This window comes from Trichogramma pretiosum, unplaced genomic scaffold (assembly GCF_000599845.2).
Source record: "Trichogramma pretiosum strain Unisexual culture from Peru unplaced genomic scaffold, Tpre_2.0 scaffold24, whole genome shotgun sequence".
Taxonomy (NCBI): domain Eukaryota; kingdom Metazoa; phylum Arthropoda; class Insecta; order Hymenoptera; family Trichogrammatidae; genus Trichogramma; species Trichogramma pretiosum.
This window is the reverse complement of record NW_019641611.1, coordinates 1,067,008-1,090,264: the sequence shown is the minus strand read 5'-3', so window position 1 is coordinate 1,090,264 and position 23,257 is coordinate 1,067,008. Positions and strand designations below refer to the sequence as shown.

At 43.3% G+C, this 23,257-nt stretch overlaps 1 protein-coding gene across 4 annotated transcripts in view; it reads left to right on the top strand.

Annotated features, from left to right (window-relative positions):
* The window catches only part of LOC106648202 (E3 ubiquitin-protein ligase Rnf220-like), a 76,849-nt gene extending 55,135 nt beyond the window's left edge, over window positions 1-21,714 (top strand). For 3 of the 4 annotated variants that reach the window (XM_014364904.2, XM_014364902.2, XM_014364903.2), the window contains 4 exons: window positions 19,208-19,741; window positions 20,055-20,560; window positions 20,656-20,730; window positions 20,796-21,714. In XM_014364904.2, coding sequence (XP_014220390.1) covers window positions 19,208-19,741; window positions 20,055-20,560; window positions 20,656-20,730; window positions 20,796-20,867 — 1,187 coding nt within the window. In that variant the 3' untranslated portion in view covers window positions 20,868-21,714. Of the gene's footprint in view, window positions 1-19,207; window positions 19,742-20,054; window positions 20,561-20,655; window positions 20,731-20,795 lie in introns of those variants that run through there. The other variant, XM_023458631.1, reaches the window with a different exon arrangement.
* Window positions 21,715-23,257: the final 1,543 nt, after the last annotated feature.

Genomic DNA, 23,257 nt, shown 5'->3' with positions numbered 1-23,257 from the left:
CAATGGAGCGACAAATTCGAACTATGACTTTTGACTGTATAATCCGCAGCGGATCTGGCTTTTGTCCCTCTTGGGACACGAGAAGAATCGAGAGCGAGCAAACGCAAAGCTAATATAAGTCCAAGACCCTTACGACTGTTGTATACGAATGTAAGTGTGCTGCAGTGGATGATCTTTTGCAGAAGCGGCTGCTCAGGTAGCAGCAGCAGTAAATAGGCTCGTGTGTGCGACAAATAGGCTTCGGAGCTGCAGCTCGAAAAAAAGAGTCTTTCTCAGTTCCTCATCTCGTTCAGCGAGTCAGTGCGAGAGAAACATAGCAACTCGTTACGGCTGCTTAGGAGCTCTCCGTTGAGTTGCTCTTTCTTCGTCTGCGCGTATATGATTGATCGCACTTCTACGTATGTGTGTTGTGTTATTTTTGTCAGCTTCTTTTGGGACTGCTGCTATTTTGCCATCAGTTAGCCAAGGAGAGTAGCCGCGCGCATTGCTTTGCTTCCGTCATCGTCGCTTCTCTTTCTCTCTCTCAAATCTCAGCAACAATACCACGCCGAGAAGGATATTCTCGTGAATGAGCTGTGTAATATGCTCTTTAAGATTTTTGACGTGCCATGAGCGCACACGCAGACACGTACACACGCGCGCGGCAGCGGTGGCTATTACGATGAATGATTAATTAAAATTGACTGCCATGTACTTTAATGCCTCATGTATTCGCGCGCTCTCTCGTTCTCGGATAAAGCATATTTAATAGCTGACTGCTACGAGAGGAGGGGAGGCAGTCGAATTCAATGACGAGAGAAAGATAGAATAATATATATCGATTATTTATAGACAACGCGTGTAACAGTCGGAATGCTGAAAATCCGTTTATATTGTTACATGCGTTTGCGTAATTCTCGCATTATGTGACGACTTGCCCATGGATTGCCAGCCGTTGGCTCTCTGCACGCATAATGTGTCACGTTGAATTTCTAATTTATTATTTCGATATTTGTGCGCCGAACACAGTGCGGCGTGCTGCTACTCCATGTGCCCCCGCGGCTCTCTCTCTCTCTCTTTCTCTCTCCCTCGGCAGCAACGTTAATTAGCGCTCGTACGCGGTTCTTTCATGAAGTCACTCGACCATCAACATCATCGCGTACACAGCACCTGACAAAATTTCAATTTCCACTGATGTTTCAAGCATTGGATTCGAGCACGCGAGTATAGTATATCCGCCCCCGCCCCCCTCCGCGCGTTACATTACGTTATACATATTTTGAAATTCCTGTGCGCAAACTATTATGGACGGGCCGCTCTGCACTGTGTAAATGATGCTGATATAAACACAGTAGAAGAGATGACGGTATTCATTTTAAGCGGTTTTGTGCGACTGCTGCGTTTATGCCCAGCGCAAACATCGCGTCAGTCTTCTCTATATCGTGATTACTCTCCGCAAATAGATACTTGAAAATACACTCGTATGATCGCGATGATGATACTCCACTTTGCCCTCATCCCCGATGTTTTCCATCGGCGCTCACGAGTCCGCGCACAAAATATACATGTAATACTACGTGCAACGAGATTTTAATAGACACGTCCGTTTATTATTGTTTGGCTTTCCGCATTTCGACGTTTCTTTTTTAGAAATTAGCTACCGGAATTTATCGAGCTATATTATGATTTAAAGCCGGAAAATTAGCCCGAGTTGTATAAATGTTTCTATATACCGAGCTCAAGTGTGTAGTGGGCATTATGTGACTCCGGAGAATCGGTCTTTGGCTAAACTGAGATTTAGTGCATGCCAGTAGTAGTGACTCGTCTCGCTCACTCTCAAATCTCGATTTATTTCTCTCTCTCTCTCGTCCTGCGCCGCACTCTTGCCTCTATATTGTATGTAATATGTATCCGTCTTTGATGTAACGCGCGCGCGTGTATAGACGTCTCTCTCTCTCTCTGCCCGTATAGAAACCGGCAGCTCCCCGGGGTGACAATAAAATCTCGATGTTTTTGTCGACTATTATATACACTGTCTATACTCGTTCCGCAACGGTCGACTGTACAGTATTTTTAGCCGATACACGTCAAAACGAAGATGCAATAATTTTCACTAGGATTCATAAATATTTTGTGACGAAAGATTTTGACGAATTTTTTGGGTTTTCAAAATTTAAATGAAAAGTTGTATATTAGTACGGCAACGTAACCATAAGCCAAGATTTCTAAGCATATTGCATGCATAGTAAGTAGACATCTTAGACTCGTGATACTACAAGCTATACAACGCGAACGTCGCTTGGGGTTGAAATTTTGCATGTCTGAGCCGAGGGCACGATATCTAAACACAAGCTCGCGCTTAGACGCCCTCGGACAAAACAGTCGGCCACACGCTTCAGAGCCTACGAATATTCACGGACACGAGTCAGTGCTCGTAAATAACGGAGCTATGAACAAAAAAGCATGAAATTTATCAAAAAAAAAAAAAAAAAAAAAAAAGGAAAAGAAATACCCAATATTTTGTTGCATTTTTCTCGGGGTCTCTGCAACGTGGCTTCGGCAACGAAACACGAGCAACCCTCGCCACGCTATATACATATACCCTATAGTCAATTAAGTAAAAGGCGAAAAAAAAGGGAACAAGTTGGTCTCGAATATGTATAACTGGCAGCTGTATGTACATAGAGAGGAGAAAAGGTGAGCTCGGAGTCGCGCGCGCATAACTGGCATAATGTCGTGTGCGGCGTTGACATCTGTATTAGCAGCGATTAGGCACAGTATAGGACGAGTCATATAGGGACTCGACACTGACTCGCTCTGTCTCTAGCGTTGCATTAAAACTAGGGTGTCGACGCGCCCGTACAATAGCTCTCTCTCTTTTACACGCATCAGATCTCTCAGCTACTGTATATTGTATCTGTCGGGCCCTAATACAGATTTCGTGAAAATTATCCCTAATTCCTTGGTTTTTACTTCTCCTTCCCCTGGCTGCCAACTTTGTGTATTGTACAAACATACGTATATAGAAGGTCAATTCGGATTATATATACGCGTACGCGTATACGAATGACATTCACTAGCTAGTGCGGACAATGCTAGGCTACTAGCCCGAGTTAACTAATCTGTAGGCAAGGCCGGTAGTTGACTTGTTCTTTTGTGCGCGCCCGAGTATGGCTACTGTCGCAGCAGCAACCATATACCCAGTCATATATACTTTGGAGCAAGCAGAAGTGAGAGAAAGAGAGAGAGAGGATCAACGAGTCAGTTTAGTGGATAATCAGGATCCTTGTCATTTCACACCGGTCATGTACACGGCTACATAAGCATCACGCACACCTTGACTTTTCTCCGAGCCGTTGACTTTGAAAAATTAGCCAGATTATGTAGTCTAAAGAGCTCAAATATGTATATATGTACGCATGCCCGTAGGCTATATTTAAATGTATACACGCGCACATTAACGATAATCATCCTCGGCACTCGCTTAATGTACTTTGCACGTTCTCGAGAACGGGTATACGGTTGCAGTGAGAGAAAAATTGTCACCTTCATCATAATCGTTTATCCATGTATCGAAATAAGAAATCGAGGCTTATTAGAACGAAGCGGACAATGCGATTTTTTGGAACTGACGTGATTTTCACTATCTATTTAACTAATGTGACATGTACATCGATCGTGTACAAACACGCGGAGCAATGAGAGAAAAATTATTTCCCACAAGACAGCATCATTCGGCGAAGAAGCGGCGTTATTATATAGACGTGTGCGCGCGCGTGCTTTGTCCCATGGCTGCTCCCTGCGTGATTATGCGTCATTACGTGTCACACGGAATATTATTTCGAAATGATGTAGTGCAATGTAATATAATGCATAATAGTCGACTTTCTGAGTCTCATTTATGGGTGAACCGAGAACAGTGTATAAAAAAACCTCAAAGTGTGCGAGTGTGTGTGTTTATATCGAGTATTTTGTGCTCTCGCGCAAAGTGACCTGAAATTTTTATACACGCACACACGTATGCAACGGGTATATAGAGGGAAAAGCGGACGGGAGAGAGAGACAGAGAGAGAACTGACCCTGGGCTAGTAGTGATTGATGAGCTTTTTTGGAAATGGCCGGGGAGAGGCTTTTCAAACGCGCGTGCGTATATATGTTTGTCCGCTGCTGCTGCTGCTGTTGGGTTATCGACAAAAAACGCGCGGAGCTATGTAACCGTCTATTCAAGATATTATCCCGATGCTTTCAGTGTAATACTTTCAATGATGAAACGTTTAATAAAAATACCTTTGCGTCGAGTCGTGCGTCGAGTAAAGTCCAAAAAAACAGCCCACGCGCATTCAAATAACGCGTTGCAAATGTACATATTTATTCATGCAGGCCTGCAGCTCTCGCTGCAGCTAGCATATTGTTGCCTCGGATTTTTAATCCTTTTTTAATGATTATTCGGAGCCAAAGAAGAAAAAGGCCCGCAACGTACATAGGCTGATAAATACCGGGGAAAAAAGGCGAATTGATACATCATCCGCGATACACGTATCGAGTTCACTGCAACGGCCCCCGATTATACGTTCGTACACACAGAGAAGGCGAAATCGTCGACCGAAAATGAGCGTCAATTAGGTTGAAGCTAACAGAATGGTACATGCACGGTAACGTGTACGTGTGTTTAGTGCATCGAGCGAAAGACGCAGTCGTACATATAGCAGCAGTCCTACAGGGCACTAAGAGTCATCTAAGTGTACACTTTAACGACGTGTATAAGCGCACGCATCATCGACTCTGTGCCTCGGCAGTCGCTCGCGACACGCACACATACACACAGTGACAAGCAGCAGGACTTAGGGGATGATTCAGAAGGGTGTGCGTGCAGGCGACATGTCTCCGGACCATCGGCCCTCTCTCGCTTCGGCTCATAGTCGTGTCCCCCCCTTTTAAACCTAAATACATAGAGAGAGCGAGAGAGAGAGAGAGAGAGAGAAGAGAGAGAGCGAGCGCGAGAAAGACTGATGCTGCTGCTGCTGTGCAGGAACAGGCTCAGAGAGTTGGCCCCTGCGGCTCAGTTACGAATTTGGATGGCGCGCGACAGGATCTATTCGACGCGTAGTCTTTGCTGCTCCTGCTGTTGCTACTGTGTTTTCGACCTTGTTTTCAGTGGTAAAAATCACCGTAGTTGAGTTTTGTTTTTTCCTTCGTTTGTTGATCATTACTGTTGACGTCGTGAATCGAGAATATGTCCATGTACCATCCACACCATCCGGGCTTGGCGCCACCGCCGCTCAACGCGGCGCTCTTCTGGAGTCTCGCTAGTTTTGGAAAAATCGGCAACGATACCAGTAGTGCTTTCGAAGGTACGGCAATTACACTTTGATATTTTACTCTCATGTACAAAGCTGTATACGAGTGCGTGCATGCATCACCCAGCACACATCCCACTCACACACTCGCGCGTCAACCATAAAAACAAAGTCCGTCGCGGAGCAATTAGCGTCGACGTATAAACGGCCGAGGAAAAATGTTCGCAGCTTCTCTGTGTGAGTATATTGTAGGTGCAGTGTCTACACACGCGACGTGAGAAAGAAAAAGTCACGAATCGCTCTGCGAATACAACAAAGAGAAGAAGGACACGAGCGCGTCCTCCTCCTGTGTGTTGTGTATGTGTAAAGCCTCCGAGAGCGGAGAGACTGCACGAGGTTCTGGTACCTATATCACGACGACGGCAACAGCAGCAGCAGCAGCTAATTTATCCAAAAAGGAGCAAGAGAAAATATAAAGACAGAGCACACGGGCAGCAGTGGTCACCAGTAGTAGTCGTTGTAGTAGTAGTAATAGTAGTAGTGGTATCACTCGAGGTATTTACGAGTAGGGATATATACGTATATATGCACGCACACACGTACACAGTGCGCGCAGCTTCAATCAAAGGCACCGACTTTATTGCTCGAGTAGTATAGCATTTATAACTCGTTGCCTCGCGCGATCTCTTTCAACCAACGTATCTCTCTCTTTCTCTCTCTCTCGCTTCTCCTTTTCTTTTTCCATTGCTTGTCCACTCTCCTGACATCTGTATAGGCAAAGTATCATGGCGTACGTGTAAAAGTGATTTGAACCAAGTGCGCACGCGGGTCAAGATATGATAGGCGGCTGTCGATGTTGCGTTCCTTCTTATTCTGCGCGTATTTATGTATTGTACGTCTGTGTGTATTGCACCCTGCGGCGCGTGACAACGAGCCTTGCCGCGGCTCTTGACTCTTCGACTTTTTTCTCACGCGATACGATGAAGATGTTACCGTAAGGATAGCCTACTGCTGTGGAATATATTTTGCTCTGGAGGTTCTTCCAATGAATGAAAAGTTGAAGAAATGGTCAAAACGGATCAAAAAATAGATATTTTAGCGTCAAATAAGTGAAGGTAAAAAGTTACATTGACCGATGAAAAATAATTGAAACAAAAATAAAAATAAAAAAAAACAAGCGTCGTTGTCATTGTTTTGGCGTATCCCTTCGATCATTTATAAAGACAGATGTCAGATAGTATGCAATGATCAAAGTGATAATATAAAAATATTAAACATTAATTTAATTATCGTTTATTGACTTTTTAGTGACAAGTTTTATATTATATGTACAATTTTTCTCTCAGTCTTATCGTCAAAAGATTTTCATATTACTTAAATAATATTTACTTATAGTTCTTCTTTTTATTAAAATTATTACGACGTTCAAAGTGTTACTTAATTATTAAAGATCCAAGAAAAGATATAATTATTCTCTACGTACAAAATCAACGATAAATCCATTTTTATACTCTAAATGAAAGGCATCTTGTTTATACTCGGTTGGATTGGTCGTTTTTTCATTTGGTTTGAAAGAGTACTTGCTTAAAAAGTAAAACAATCCTACTTTGCAGACAATTATGCTGAAGCGAAAGCCAATACAACTTCTCGGTCCTATGCCATATCCCATGAAGTACGGGTTGTTGACGTTCCACCTTTTGTTAAGGAATCGATCTGGATTGAATTTTCGAGGTTCTGGATAGTACTGTGGATCATTGTGAATCGCCATGGGAGATATTATTATCGACATGCCAGGTTGAATGGTGTACGGTTTTGCGCCTGGTACAGTAGGAGGCAGCTCGATCGGCTTCGAGCAGACCCTCTCGACCTGAACAGCTATCGAGTCGATACGAAGGGATTCTTGCAATGTAGCGTCCAAATACGGCATAGCTTGGATGATGTCATACGTAATTTTACCATCGTGCTCTTTAAGCACTTGGTCGATTTCATCTTGTAATTTTTTCTGAACGTCGGGGTTCAGCGCCAGGTTATGCGCCAGTATGCCAAGCTGAGCCGAGTTTGTATCGAATCCGGCGAACAGAAAACTGAACGTATTCGATGTTATGTGATCGTAGTCCATTGTTTCCTTTTTAGCCTCATCGCTTAGAGCATCCAGCATTATCTGAATTGCGTCCTGTCGCCTAATATTTTTTTCTAGTCGTTCGGTGATTACTGATTTGACGATATTATGGCAAAAATCCTCGGTTTCTTTGTCTATAATTTTGATTCTCAAAAAGTGCATCAATTTAGGTAAAGTTCTGCCGAAGAAAATCTTCAGTATGAGCGACCCGTCTAAATTGCAAGCGTGCTTAGCTCTGTGGTAAAATTCGTTATCCGTTTCTTTCATGGTATCTACGACGAAACCAAAGAAACAACTAGCCATAGTATCATTGGAGAATTTGGAAAACAGATCCTTGATATCGACTCCGATGTTACTTTCGGCGGGCCTCTTACTAACACCTTGCATAAACTTTTCCACGCGGTCAGTCAACAACGTGAACATAGTCTTCAATTTCAAAGAGGAAAACGTTGGTGTCAAAAAAGTACGTGAAATTTTCCAATGCTCACCTTGCAAGTTGAACAAATTTCTTCCAAACACAGGATCCACCGACGCACTATGTACCTTTTTGCGAATTTTATTGACAAAATCGGATTCCTATCGATAAAAAATAGCTAAAAAAATGCAGGTTGTGGTATTCGAAAGGTAATTGCATGCACTTTTCCAAAAAATTATTTCCGGACGTAATTATAAGAGTCCACATCCCTAAAAAACGACCTAAACGAGCACTTTTTTTTCTACTTTTCGTTATTTTCCAACGACATATCAAAAAAAGTAATTGTTCGATTTGGCTCGATATTTTTTCGAAAAGTAGAGGAAAATACCTTTATTTTCTTTTTTTAAACGTATTTTTTAGTGCTATGTATCGAAAATTATTAACAATTTTATTCAGTAGTAAATTGGCACGAAAATCGCCTTTTTTCTTGAAAGCAATTGAGTTCATGTTGCGTTCAATTGATCGAATGTACGGTTTGAAAACAAGAGGAAACATTCATAAAAAAAGTTATTGAATGTCTAAAATCTCTTCTTTAATATCCTAATATTGTTTTGATGAAAGTTACACTTAATACTAGCTTATTCAGCACTATTACTTATAATTGATATTTACACCTGCAAGCTCAAAACAACTTAAATTATCGAAATGTCTTCTCGCTTTCCAATGCGATTTTTTAATGTGCAAAACATACTTTAACTCTATTCGAAATTGCATGTGTAGTTTATAAGATAAAGCTGAATAAAAAGACAATGCAAAATCTCGTCATTTGGTGCTAATAATTGTAAATATCAATAACAATAGTGCTGAATAAGCTAGTATTAAGTGTAAATTTCATTAAAACAATATTAGGATATTAAAGAAGAGTTTCCTCTTGTTTTCAAACCGTACATTCGATCAATTGAACGCAACATGAACTCAATTGCTTTCAAGAAAAAAGGCGATTTTCGTGCTAATTTACTACTGAATAAAATTGTTAAAAACTTTCGATACATAGCACTAAAAAATACGTTTAAAAAAAGAAAATAAAGGTATTTTCCTCTACTTTTCGAAAAAATATCGAGCCAAATCGAACAATTACTTTTTTTGATATGTCGTTGGAAAATAACGAAAAGTAGAAAAAAAAGTGCTCGTTTAGGTCGTTTTTTAGGGATGTGGACTCTTATAATTACGTCCGGAAATAATTTTTTGGAAAAGTGCATGCAATTACCTTTCGAATACCACAACCTGCATTTTTTTAGCTATTTTTTATCGATAGGAATCCGATTTTGTCAATAAAATTCGCAAAAAGGTACATAGTGCGACGCTTGAATAAATGGCACTCGGTTACCGAAGCTGTCGAAATTCTTGATGCTTAGAGTTTTGATGAGTTCTGGATCTCGAACTAAAATCGAAGTCTTGAAGAACTCGAACAAGCCAACGTACTTAGCATCGGGAAATTCTTTATAGATATCTTCGTAAACTTGAGCAAACATGCGTTTGCCAACTAGCGTCTCGGCCATATTACCCAAGAATGGCCAACCCGGTCGATAGGGTATGCCCCATTTATCAAAATAGGTTAAACTCTTTTTAAAATAATAATACACTAAACTGAATGCAACGAGTATCAAAGATAGGAAAAGCATTTTGTGTTCGGACTTAAATTCGAGAACTTGAAGAAGACTGGCGCGGAAATTATAATCGTCGGAACAAATAATTGAGAAATGTTGTTGATGAACCGCTATCGTACAATGATACCAAATAGTCAATTTATTAATAAAATTCATATTAATCTTATCGTTTAAATATTAAATCTTTAGTCATTTACATAAGATCGCCAATTATAAATTATAAGTACTATTGAGTCAATGGAGCGAATTTTAACACGAAGAGATTTTTAAAACTCAAAATAACAAAATAGTTTTTATATTTTCAATAATACTAGGCAAGTTTCTATTCTTTGTCGTATTTTGACTACACAATTCATCACTTGAAACTGACTGATCTTTTCTCATACATTCGCTAATGAGGTTTGAATGTTCAACTTTATAGAAACGAATTTTTTTTCATTAGATAAATTCATTAATCACCTTCATTCACAGTTGGATAAAGTATTTTCAATTCAAGTGAATAGCTATTACTTGGCCTGCGAAACTCGATTATTTATTTACTTGTTATGACAAACATACTTAAGATAAAAGTGTTTCTTTACTTGTTTCGAAGTATTCTCTGAGTGAAAATGCGAGTTACTTGAAAAGGTCAATACACTGGTCTCATCACTCTCACAATTTGCCAAGTAAAATATGAGACATTGGCTTGGAAACACTCGCGTTGTACTTGGGTTTACAGTTCATGGGCATTATGTGTGTAGGTACGTGGGTGGCGACCGAGAGAAGGTTTAATTAATATCCGTATGTCCCGTTTAATTAGCTCACCCTTGGCCGCCACCGCCACTACCGTATAACCACTGTATGCGTGCCGTGTTATATATATGGAGAGAGAGAGAAGCATTCCGCTGGCCTCACACACACACGTTAATATTCCACAGAATCATAAGGCCGGCGAGGAGAGCGTCGCACTCGCTCCTTGCGCTTCAGTTGTATCAAAGAACAAATTCTCGCTCGCCGGTGTGTATCGTTTCGGCCACCGCACTGTTTGTGCAGAGCCTAAATCAAACCATTGTGCACGAGTATCCGCACACGCTCGCTGCCAATCGTCATCGTCATTCGGACTAATTGCCGCGGCGCTGTACATGCGTGCTCCTGCACTAGTAGGTATAGGGGTGCTGTTACAGTATTTTTGTCTGCGAATATCGCTTTGTGCTTTTTTTTCTCACTTCGTTGCACTGGTATTTTTAATATTTGGTAATTGGCCGCCGGTCGAGCGCGAATCTCATGCGCGCGTGAATGAAAATTATACGGTTTCGTTTTCAAAAGTCGATTTGGACTTTTAATTAAGACGATACTCTTGCCGAACGAGCCGAGGAGGAAAGAGAATAAAGTAATTTAAGAAAAGGCAAGTAAATTTTGACTTATCAGCTTCATTTAAAGTGAAAGAGAGAATATTTTAATAGCTGCTCGCACGCACGACTTCTTGAATTTGCGCGCTTTCTTTTATTTATTCTTCTTGCGTTGCACGAGGCTGCGCGATAAAACACTGCAGCGCGGCGGCCGGTCGGTCGGGGTTCATTGTACATACACGCGTGGATTATTTATTTCGTCATATTTAAAAAAGTAGGCAGTACAAAGTGAGAAAGCGAGCGAGAGAGGAGTACATTGGCCGCGGCAGCTCCCATCCCGCAGTATTTATTGGCCGAGATAAAGAGTCCTGCTGCTCTTTCTTCTTTCCTCTCTCCCGCACCTTATTAACGCCGTCCAATTATAAGCTCATCTCGAGTCGAAGCTCTCTCGCCACGCTGCATACGCAATTGCCACGTGTCGTATTCTAGTCCTTTACTTCATAAAGTCTTTTTCCGAGTCGTATTCCGGTATTTATCTTTCTTATCCATTTTTTTATCTTCTTTTTTCTTGCGAGTGCATGTGTATGAGTAAGTTTGTGAGTGTGTACACTCACCGCGGGGAGGAATATCGCAAGCTTGTTCGAAACACGAGTGAGAGAGAGAGAGAGAGAAAGAGAGAGAGAGAGAGAGAGAGAGAGAGAGAGAGAAATGTTTATGCGCACGTTGCACGGCCACAAACAAAAAACTCATCGACATCATCTCACGCGAAGGCGTCTTTATGCAGCGAAGAGTAAGATATTGCCCCGACGCACAACTGCAGTGCAGCAGCGGCTCGACGTGTTTATGAATATTGGCCCGAGCTACTACTATTGCGATTTGCGACTACTACTACTACTACCACCACACTCCGAGTCGACTCGGTTCGAGCGAGAGAGAGAGAGAGAGAGAGAGAGAGCTCTGGAGTCACCGCTTACACGAGGGAGAGAGAAGGAGCAGCGGGTCTTCGATGATATATACACGTATATAAGGGATTTGTCTGTGTATATGCCTCCCCTGCCTTTTTCGTTTATAATATAATATATAATACGTCACCGCAGCAAATATTAACTCTCTCTTTCTCACTCTAGCACAAGCTGCGCCGTTGCTCTTGCCCATCTATTCACTTAATTACGCCTGGGCGAGGTGTGATTTAAGACGTTGGCGACGCACTAAGACTATGCCGTGAATTTCCCATGTATAGACAGGCAGTTTTCCTCGGAAAATTTTTTTACTCTCGCGACTTGACGTTTGGGAACAAGAGACTTTCGATCCTTTTAACATATTGCATGGATACGCTACGAGTTGTGGAATGCGCGTACACGCACTATATACACACTCCGTGAGCGCTGAGGCGTGATGTGCACATCGGCCAAAGGCACCAAGATTATATACCGTTATCGCGTCGTCCTCGGGGTTAGGACGAGAAAAAGCGAGAGAGAAGGACGATTTTTTAACTCACTTTGATACATTGAAATCCCTACCTTGCCCAGCCATGCAGTCAAAAGAATCCTTGCTTCGCCCAAGCGATCAAAGACGTCGAGGACCTTTTTTGCTCGAAAAACATGACGTTAATAACGAATTATGAGCTTCCAATTTGTCGTTCAAATTGAAAAAATGTTTTTCGCCCCACGTTCTCTCTTCGGCTGTTACGAATCTCGCAAAAGTCGCGAATGAACGAATCATTATTTTTACAAGCCCAAATGCGATCCATTTTCCACCGAGCTCTTCTCTCTCTCTTTATGCAAACTAGGTACACATGCGATCGTGGCTATAAAGGTGAATTAGGTATCGTCGAGAGGAAGTATTAGCTGTTCCCCTCTTCCTCCCACTCCCTCTTTTTCTCTTGCGTCTAGCTATATCTTACATCAACGCGGGGATGTGAAAAAACGCAAGACTATATGTGTGCAAGCTTGTATTCACGAGAAGCAAGAAAAAAAGAGGAAGCTTTGGCTTCTCGCTGCTGATTCTCCTCTCTTTCTCTCTATCACGTACACCGTAAATCGTCGGTACTGCATGCGTACGCACATACGCAGCAGCAGCAGCACAAGCGGCGAACAGAGATGGGAAATTAAATAGTGAAATAGATGCGCGCCCTTATACTTACAGCTAAAGAAGAAGAGACGGCTTGTTCTCTCTCTCTTGCTCTCTCTGCTCTGGTATGCATGAAAGGAGCCGCGAATGAGTACCTATAACGCAAACCAAGATCCTTTAACTACCGAACTTGCGCGCGGCAAGCAGAGCATCTTGTGTAAGCTCGACTTAACTCTCTTTGTGGCTGCTGCGCTGCGGTGGTAGTAGCTGCTGAGAGCATCTTGTTTTCATGGGCCGTTTTAACCCTCGTGCCGAGCCGTCTGCATCTATATACCGGAGTCGTGCACGCACAGTTCCGACAGACGAGATTCTCAGCCTAATTTTACGAATTATTATATCATTTCGTTGCTCCCGTACAATCTCGAGTATGTCTCTTCATAAGTCGTGGAGCAAAAGAGAGACGTTAAGTGCTGAAATTTATCGCGACTTATTGCTTCGCCGTCGTCTATGCGACAGCCGACTTCGAGTGTTTCTTTTCGTGCTGCACTGCGGAAAATTTATATAATCGAGTTGCATGTGACGCTGACTCGATGACCTCTTGTTAATCGACAGTCGCGATCTACCGATCTGTCGAAAATTATCAGTATATCGCTATATCTGTCATATAGATTCTTAATTACTGATTGTAGCAATTGATCTCGAGAAAACAGCTCAAAGATAATCGAAAAAAAAATCTAGATCGATGACGATTGCACAATAAATGAGCCAATATGAAATGCTTATAATATAAGCTGTGTGCAATAAAATCCGTAAATGGTTAAATTGCTGGCACTAAACTATTGTTTTCCTCCAGCTCCAAGTTATATTAATAAAAGACTCGTTGAACGCGAGCAACCAGATTTTCGCTCCCTTCCGTACAACTATTACAAACCACCGCTCGTATTGCCCAACGCCCAGACCATATGCATAACGAAATGGTATAATAATGTAATCTTCGGCCGGGTACCTACGACCTTACAAATTCCGAATAATACACGCTGTACAGCAAATACAGATCTTGTGAAAAATCTTTCAACGAATTAATCGTAGAGCGCACAATATGGACCTTTCGAGTGTAATACGGATTCAAATGGATAACATTAGTGAATGACTTTCTAAAATAAATCCAGCGATAATAGGCGATAACGCAGTGTGACTCTCTGCGGTTAAGCGTAGCCGCAAAATATTTCGCTACGTTAATATAAGGCTGGCTACATCACACACGAACTCGCATGGTCCAGTGCGTGGTCCAATATATACTTTGCAAAGCCATTAACAAGCTCGAAGTTTTCAGCAGTTTAGCTAATATTATCCACATAGTGATATATTCCAATCGATTGTTGTATTATGCTTTTCGGCTGTTTTTAAGCCGTGGAAAATTGAAAGATAAAAATTCATTTATCGTTCGTGAGTTTAGTACGCGTGCATGGTAAAAGGTCATATTATTTCTTATGTGAAACAATTTATCGCGCACTCATTATCGCGAAAGTAACACTAAAAGGTAATTACCCTTGGTCGTGCTTGCGAAGCAACAGCCTACGACAACAAAGAATCCTACGCCGACAGCAGCTCCGTCGAAATAATTTCCATTCGCGAAGCGCTTGACCATAAAAAAAGACATACACTCGACAGGCACACACATATAGGTAGGTACGCTCGCACACGGCACACATAGGTAGAGAGTGGAAAAACGAGCCCGAGTGTCAGACGGCACGACGATTAAAAAGTACAGTGTACGTGCGTGGCCCGGTGCTCGTCGTGACGTACCTCGCGCGCGCATCAGCATGCAAGAGCAGCAGTAGCAGCTCTGCATAGCAGCAGTGAGAGTCGGTCCGGGGGCCATAACTCAGGCAATCGGAAGACGACAGTTGTGGTTAAATGCCCTCTGTGTTTCTATGTATGGGCTTTGAACGATTGCCGCGTGCTGCTGCATATATATAGCCACAAGCTCGCACGCACACGAGCTACCTCCACACCAGCAGCGTACTCGCTCTCGCGCGCAATTCGTCGAGCTTACCATACCCACTGCTGCTACTACTCTTTCTCGTTGGCGCCTAGCTCTTTCTCTCTCTCGTGCTAAAGCTCTGCACATATATACAGTTCGAGAACTGCTGCCGCCGCTGCTGCTGCTACTACCAACGTCGCTTCTTGGTTATTTAATTAAAACCGGATTATACAGAAAGTTCCCTTTTACACCAACTCCCCCACCCTGCGCGCCGCGAGTAGAACCACTGAGTGTACGTGAGTTTGCAGTTGCTCCCGTTGACTACGTGTGGATACCAAGTAGTCTCTTTGCTCTTTTTTATTTGCCCGCCTTGTGCTTCTCCAGTCACTTATGCAATTAGTTTGTCATTTGAGTCACGATTCACGTCGATGCTCCTATACAGACGCGCAGCTCTTTCATTATATCAATCGCGATCAACGTCAACTGCTAAACGGCCCGATGACGACGCTCGAGCACGCAGCCAGGCCGAAGGAGAAAAAAGCAGCGACGACGGCGGCGGCAACAGTAGCAGACAGGTTGCGTATTTTCGGCTGGCTCACGTTCGAGTCGTCGATAAGCATCGCCGCGCGACCTGACTAATTGCTTCATTTCGACAGAAAAATCCTGCCAGCCAGCCAGCAGCAGCAGCCGGCCCGGGACATAAATACATCGCGGCAGCTAATTGCCCGCACCTTTTTTTTCTTCTTTTCTCTCGATCGCGTACCTCCTCCTCCTCCTCCTCCTCCTGCACTTTCTTTCGAGGCCCATTGGAATCCGCGCGAATATTTCCCGTATATTTATTATCATAACTGCAGCTCGAGCTCTCCCCTGCTCTCGCCCGTCTTTCGATTTCATTACGTATATATATAGGCGTATACTGCACACACTCGTACGCACGCACGCACGCGCGCGCATAAAGGCAAACAATAATAGACGAAGAATAAGCGAAGCGTAATCAGGGTCGGGAAATTAATATAACGGAGCCGATCATAATCGCGTACAAAGGGCAGAAAGTGTCGGTAGGCCTGCTTGTGCATGTACTATGTACATGCGTGTATGTGTATGTAACAGCAGCAGCGTCCGTACATATCCCAGCTGCAGACGATGCCCGGTTTTGCGCGCGGGTAAGGCGACGCGCCGCAATACGTACCTACTACACGTATACTGGAGTTGCACACGTTAGTATTGCTCTATTAAATCAAAGAGGTATTCAGATGTCGAGCGATGCGCCTGGAATCCAAATTCGCAGCAGAACAATCGTGTGCAGCGATGCGCGCACATGTCTGCCGCTTCTGCTTCTCCATCCATTACGTTCGCGCAATGCCCGCATGTGTGTATGTACTTTGGTCGGTCGTGCTCGTATCGTATCGATTATATACAAAAATATTTTGTCTTATTTATCCCAGGCTTCGAAATTAAACCGCTGCCTTTTGCGAGGAATATTACGAGCTGCGAGAGATAAGCATCCTCGCGTATCTGCTCCAATACTTGCATTAATACAAAAATAAGTCGCCGAGATCTCGCGGTTATTCATTATTTCCGCAATAATAAGAATAGCTTGTTTAAGTCCGCTGCTGCTGCGGCTGTCTATAAACAACTTGCCGCGCATACGCTCGCCACTACCATTAAATTTAACTCTTAGATATACACCTTCGGCATACCGCGTCGTCGTCGTCGTCGCCGCAGCCGCTACTACGTATTACACCCGGAATAATACAACGGACGACACGCATATAATGAAGAAATCGCCTACTGCAGCAGCACAGGCCTCCGCATAAGAAGATAAGAGTCCGCACATTGTCGCTATCTGCTTTTAGCGTGGGCTGAGAGAGAAAATAAAGCACGGAAGCTTATCGTTGCTTTATATCTTCGAGCGACTCTCTCTCTCTCTCTCTTTTGCTCTGCTCTATACAGATTCTTAAGTATCTAAAGATATCTCACCGCCACTATTTTTTTTTTGTGCGGGGCAGGGCTTTAATTAAAAAAAGGTGTGTGTGTATGCGTGTGGGATCTCGCTCTCTCCTTGCGGAAAAAGAGAGAGTCCTTAGAACGAGGTATAAATGATAGGGGCCGTTATAGTCCAACAGTGCGAGAACTATGAAAGATAACAAAAAAAGAGGCAGGGTCGAGGACAAGATAAAGCGATCGTCTCTCTCGTGGCTTAACCACCTGCTTCGTCTTTCTCCGCGACGTAGCGACGACGACTTTTCTTTTCCTTTTTTTAATTGCGCATGTATAAAGCTCGCGTCTAAGCGTAAATGAACACTCTGGCTTAGATCTTATTATTAGGAAATTACTTATTATATCCTTGCGGCAGCCGTAGATTATCGTTGTTATATGTATATCCCCGAGAGTGGAGCAGAGCGAAAGAATATTATGATATACCAAATCGGAGTGTGAATTAAGCGCACAATCTTTGAAACTTTTTTTTCTCCTCCTTCTTTACTACTACTTTCTTTACTCTCTCTTTCAAATATCTCGAGAATCGCAAGTTGTCGAAACGCGCTTATTATTACGACAGCGAGTATTTCGAATTGAAAGTCAAAAGGGCATAATGGCCTAGTAGTACTATCGAGAAGAAGAAGACTCGGCTGGGGGGATCACATAAATTTGCGAAGGCACTTAATTGAAAGGGGAAAGAAAAGGAACAGTTTGCTTGCCGATCTCTCTTCGCCCCAGCCTCGTCTTCTATAAGTCTTGAATATAAGCAGTAGTAGCAGTAGCAGCAGTAGCAGCCCGAGAGGACAAAGAAAACCTCCTGCTCACTCAGTGCAGGGCAGCTTGCAATCTCGCTATGGGTATACTGTGCCGCGCGCTCGCATATGTTAAACGTCCCTGGGAATGTCGCTCCCATCGAGCTATTTCGACCAATAAACGATAGCTCGGGGAAGCTCGCATGCAAACATACGTACGTACATACGAGTGTAATATTTTCCCTATCGAATTAGAATCAATCGTTTTTCTTTTTTCGTTTATTTGAATCATCGAAAAATTTCACCGCGTGCGCAGGACAAGACCAAACGAGTTTACAGTCCATTTGTAAAGTGGCAAAGTGTAAAATGCGCACCGGCATGCATAAAAGTGGTTACAATATGTATGCTACTGCTGCATCTGCTGGAAATCCACCAACAGCGCTCGCGAGCAAGGGCAAAAATATATCCAAAACTGTAAAAGCTCACTAAAAGCCCCATGCAAAGCAAGTTTTAACGAACATTAATTCGGATGTACAGGTGACTCGGTGTGGCAGGATAGCTGCTGTGCACTGTGTATATATGCTATAACTCTGTTTCTCTACAAAAGCATCAACATCAATGATTGCTGATGCTGTTATCGATTGCGGAATTGCTGTTTTCACGTGTCGTTAAAATTTCACGCGCTGTTTATAACGACCTTTTCCCAAGCCCTAGCAGCAGCAGCAGCAGCGTCATTTTCCATGCATGACGCGTGCCGATGAGCTACTTAACGAACTCGAAAGGCCTCTGATCGAAGCTCGTATGGGTGCGCATATGAAAAAAAAAAACAACGAATTCTTGATGCCAAAGAGTTGAAAAACATAAACTGTCTCTCGGGCCTCGTAACTTATAGGAACACCCCCATGAACAGGGATAGCTGCGCGCTGAAAAGCTTAACAGGAAAATAGTCGCGGTCGCGTAAAAATAGAGACACGCGAGCGCGCGATTATATGTTTTTCGTAATACACGTTACCGTTTCCGTTCCATCCGCTATCACTACCACGTATAGGCTGAATCCAATAGGCATATCTCATCGCGTAGGAAAACAAACCTATCGTTGCGCGGAAAAAAAGAAAAACAACATCGTAATAATTCTTGTACTCGATCCAGGCGGCCATATGACCTTGCACCCTTCTCTCTCGACAAATCAGAAAGATACACGAGCGCGCGTACAACATAGCCTCGCGGAGCTATGATGGAATTGTTTATGGTTGCGCGTGATGTTTATGCGCGCGCGCGAAAATTACTGCGGCTGTAAAGTGCAATGCTCGCCGATGCATCCCAGGGCTTTTTAGTGCTCGGCTTACACGGCCATATGACAATGTTATTATAAGCCCGCGTATGGCCTATCCCAGCGATGTTTTGATGTTATATACGATTTCGGAGTGCGCGCGCGAGCGAGCGAGCGGCCGTGTCATCGTAACTAGATATGTCGGGCTCTCGCTCGCGATGCTTCCGCGTAAATTGAAAAATCGCTGGAATTTACGGCGGGCGTTCATTTTTGTTTCACGAATCCGTGAAATAGATCGAGAGTTTTTTTTCTCTCTAACAGATGCCCTTCGTTTTTGTCATTGCAGGAAAGAAAAAGTTCTCAGCCGACCCGACCTGCTGCCCCGTATGCGGTATCACGGTGAGGCCGCAGGAGCTCGAGCAGCACTTCCTCCAGGAGCTGGACCGTCTGTACAAACTGTCCTCGGTGTCGCAGAGGCCACGGCCCAGGTCGACGATGCCGCCCCAGCCGCCGGAGCACGGACAGATACTTCACACGCCATCGGCCGCGGACGGCACGCCCTTCGGCAGGTGGGAAACCTACAAGCGGATAAAAGCCAACAGACAGGCGCGCATTCGAATAAAGAATCGCAAGAGGAAAGCCGACGAGCCGGCGTGCCCGGTGTGCCAGGAGCGACTGTCCGGCACCACGGAGGAGCTCAATCACCACGTCGAGCGATGTCTGCAGAAGCAAAACGGTGGCGGCCCCAATCCAGCCGCTCGCCATCCGATAGACGAGGAGGAAGTCGACGTCGAGGGCGATACCGAGACGTTCGAAGAGTACGAATGGGCAGGACAGCGACGAGTTCGTGCCAGTTCTATGCTTATGGGAGGATTCGCAGGTGAGTCGTTTGTTCTTACCTCTTCGTGCAAACGATTGTAAAAACTTGATTCATTCAACCTTGCGGATTAATTAGTAATCGTGCGAAAATATTTTTTTAATCTCGGCTAATACGCTTGTTTATTATTTGCTTGTGTAAGATCTGCGAGTTTCACAGCGATTCTATTATGACGCGCTCTTTCGTAAATCCAATCTTCTTTTATTAAGCCGACACGCTCGGCCGTTAGATTTTTATGACTTTTTGTATAATCGAGTGGCGTATGAAAAAAAAGAATGTAAAAAAATGAACACATCGTTATGATTTGCGCAAACAGCGACAGGTCTTGCGACATCGTCGTCGAGCAATCGGGCCGGACCAAACGGGGTGAGAAACGACGAGGAGGACGTGGACCTGGTGGTAGACGGCGACGACCAAGCGCAATTCGGTCCGTCGCAGTACACCGAGGCCGACGTAGTGACGCCCAGATACGAGGGCTCGGCGCGCGAGCAACGGGAGCGAGAGGCGCTCCGCGAAGCCGTTATCTCGCCCAACGGCACGGTTCAACAAAGCGGCCAGAGCTCGAATCAGCAACAAACGACGGTGGTCGAGGTGAAAACCGAGCCGTCCTCGGCCAGCCCGAGCTCGACGTCGCAGACGCAAGCCGAGACTGGCTCACCGAGCGACGAGCAGAAGGCTTCGTCCTCGACTTCGCCGCACAGTAGCGGAGTCATCGATGCCAAGTGCGAGCCTGAGGCGCCGGTCGTCGAGGCTCTTCGTAGTCGAATACGAGAACTCGAGAACGAGATGCGTGGACAGGGTTTGAAGTGTCTCATCTGCATGGTCAGTATATCAGCTATACCACTATACGACTCGTAATCAAAAAAGTAACGCGCCTTCACGTTTTTTTCTTCTTTTTTGTTCGACCTTCATTACAGGAGCAATACAAAAAGCCAGTTACATCGGTCTGCTGTTGGCACGTTCACTGCGAGCAATGCTGGCTGCATACTCTGGTAAGTTATATTAATAGCGCTATAAGATTGCCCAATGCTAACGCACAAAAATCACCCGTTCACAGGGAGCGAAGAAGCTGTGCCCTCAGTGCAATATGATAACGTCACCGTCGGATCTGCGTCGTATCTACATGTGAGCAAGCGGTTAAGTCGCTGCGAAGACGAAACAGAAGCTTCCATCGCATTGATAACTCACGATAGCTTGTATATTTGTAAATTATTTCATTAGATCCAATGATTCAGATTCTCTCTGCTACATTGAAGATATTATATAAATATTATAAATATATTGAATTATACTTTCGACCCGATTCAGATGGGTCGATAGCGCCCCGTCAATTACTTTCTCTACCCGTCGTAGAATGGCGCATTTATCCCCCTCCCCCCGTCCTTACTTCCGACGTACTATGCATATGTAGCAGAATTAACTCCTCTATTAATAGGGAGATATTTGCGTCTCAATACGTGTAAAACAGGTAAACGATATGAACGCTCTCTAAGCACTATTATAAAAGTTGCACTCACTCGAAATCCGTGTCTTTGTATATTATTCACTCGTTGACGGTTTCTTCAATTTTTTTCAGCTTCGTGCACTTGAACGCGTGAAAATTGCTTATGAACGCGAATTCATAGTTACATATTTTTTTACTATACATTTTTATAACAAGACGTACTTGGACGTTCTTGGCATAATTTTGTATTTTTACTTTCACTCGCTACGAGTACGAAGAAATTACGTACGAAAATGAAGATTAAGAAAACTCATATGACCGCGTATGATATAGATAGTTAAATTGTTCTTCTTGTAAGTATATAGAAAAATTATCAATTGTTTACAAATTTACGATGAATAGTTTTAATGGAAGCTATTTAGTATAACTATTGGACGAAAATTAATGTCTCTCCAAATTAGCTCTCAAATTTTATATTATCAATTTTGTAAATATTTTAAGATTATATTTTAAAAATAAAAACAAAAATTTTATTGTATTATATTTTTAAGAAAAGTTTTATTTATCGAATCTTGCAGAAAAAACAAATAATTTGAATTTTCAACAAATTCTGTCAATTTGGTGTATACCTTTGCACTTGATTCAATATTATAAATAAACTGTAAATAACGACATGCTCGAGCTGATATTAGCTCGCTTCTAAAGTCTAAATTGTCACCAATGTTGTATTTAAAAATAAAACGACCATCGTGAAAATCCGTCGAGTCGATTTATTTAATTTCCATTTCAAATTTTAGGCACAAAATCTTCGGAGGCATGAATTCTCAGGTAAGCTATTCATGAAAATGAAACATTTTTCAGCTTTTCAAGAGGGGTGTAGTTAAAATATTTCGCGTTAGCCAGAGACATAAAAGAAGCCAAACAATGAGTTCGGTGCCACGCTGGACAATGGCTTACCACATAATATATACACCGGAGTGAGAAAATTTCGGCGCGCTTAATTTCCCACGAGCTGTCCCTCCTTATCTTTTATGAATACTTTCCTAATTAAAGCTACAAATGCGACTTTAATCTACAAAATGGAGAATCTCGGCTCACGAGCAACAGCGCTAGCAATGGCATCGAGTAGCATTTTCGAGTAAGTCGTTACCAGCGCTGGTAAAACAACAAAAACTTTCACGCCATCATCTCTCGCTGTATATAAAGTATATACGGAAGTAGGCGTGTGCTCCACAGTGTCTTTTCGAGAAAATGACGGAGTAGAGGATGGGGAAACATAAATGCAATGAGAGAAAGACAGAGCAAGAAAATGGCGTTGGAAAATCCACGGGGATTCGAGAGAAAGGTGCGAGTTTACGAGGGGAAGGGAAAAGCGAACGCAGGTGTACAACATCGAAGTGAGAGAGAGAGAGATAGAGTGCAAGGAAGGAGGAGTGTATGTAAGCGCAAGCAGTGGGGGAGTCGCCGCGTAGCCCGCGCGGGGTAGGTCAAGAAAAGCTCCGCCTCTCGCGGAAAACGCGAATCCCCGAGGTGGCATGTATTTCCGTGAAAAGGAATAAAGTTGCGATCGCTACTGCACGTTGCTAGGCAAAATCTATTTTACTCCTAGATCCACAGCTAACCGCGAAGAAAATGAGCTGTATAAGAAGTGGCTGTGTGCAGAATCCAAATGCTACATGTATACGGCTCGAAAGAAAGAGATCCGATGCAAATGTGATACTTGAATACATAAAAGCACCAGCCGTGTATTTTCTTCGCTCTTTCTGAGAAGCTCTAAAGTATACGTAAATTTTTCCAAGAGATGACGTTATGAAGGTTCGAGGCTCATATTATTTCGGATTCGTTGAAAAACTCGATGCACCGAGTGCTAATGCCATTAGAAAAAAGCCTATAGAGAGTACGAAAACGTTACGTACACTTTCAAGAAAATGTTCAAGTTACCTCGACTATCAAAATTAGCTTTAGGAAAAAGGGGTCTGCGAAGGGATCGCGCTGTAGTTATCTTTGTAATGTGAAATCTAATTTTTCCTCGAAAGCTATATTTTTATTTTTGAATGGATCTATCTTGAATGGTA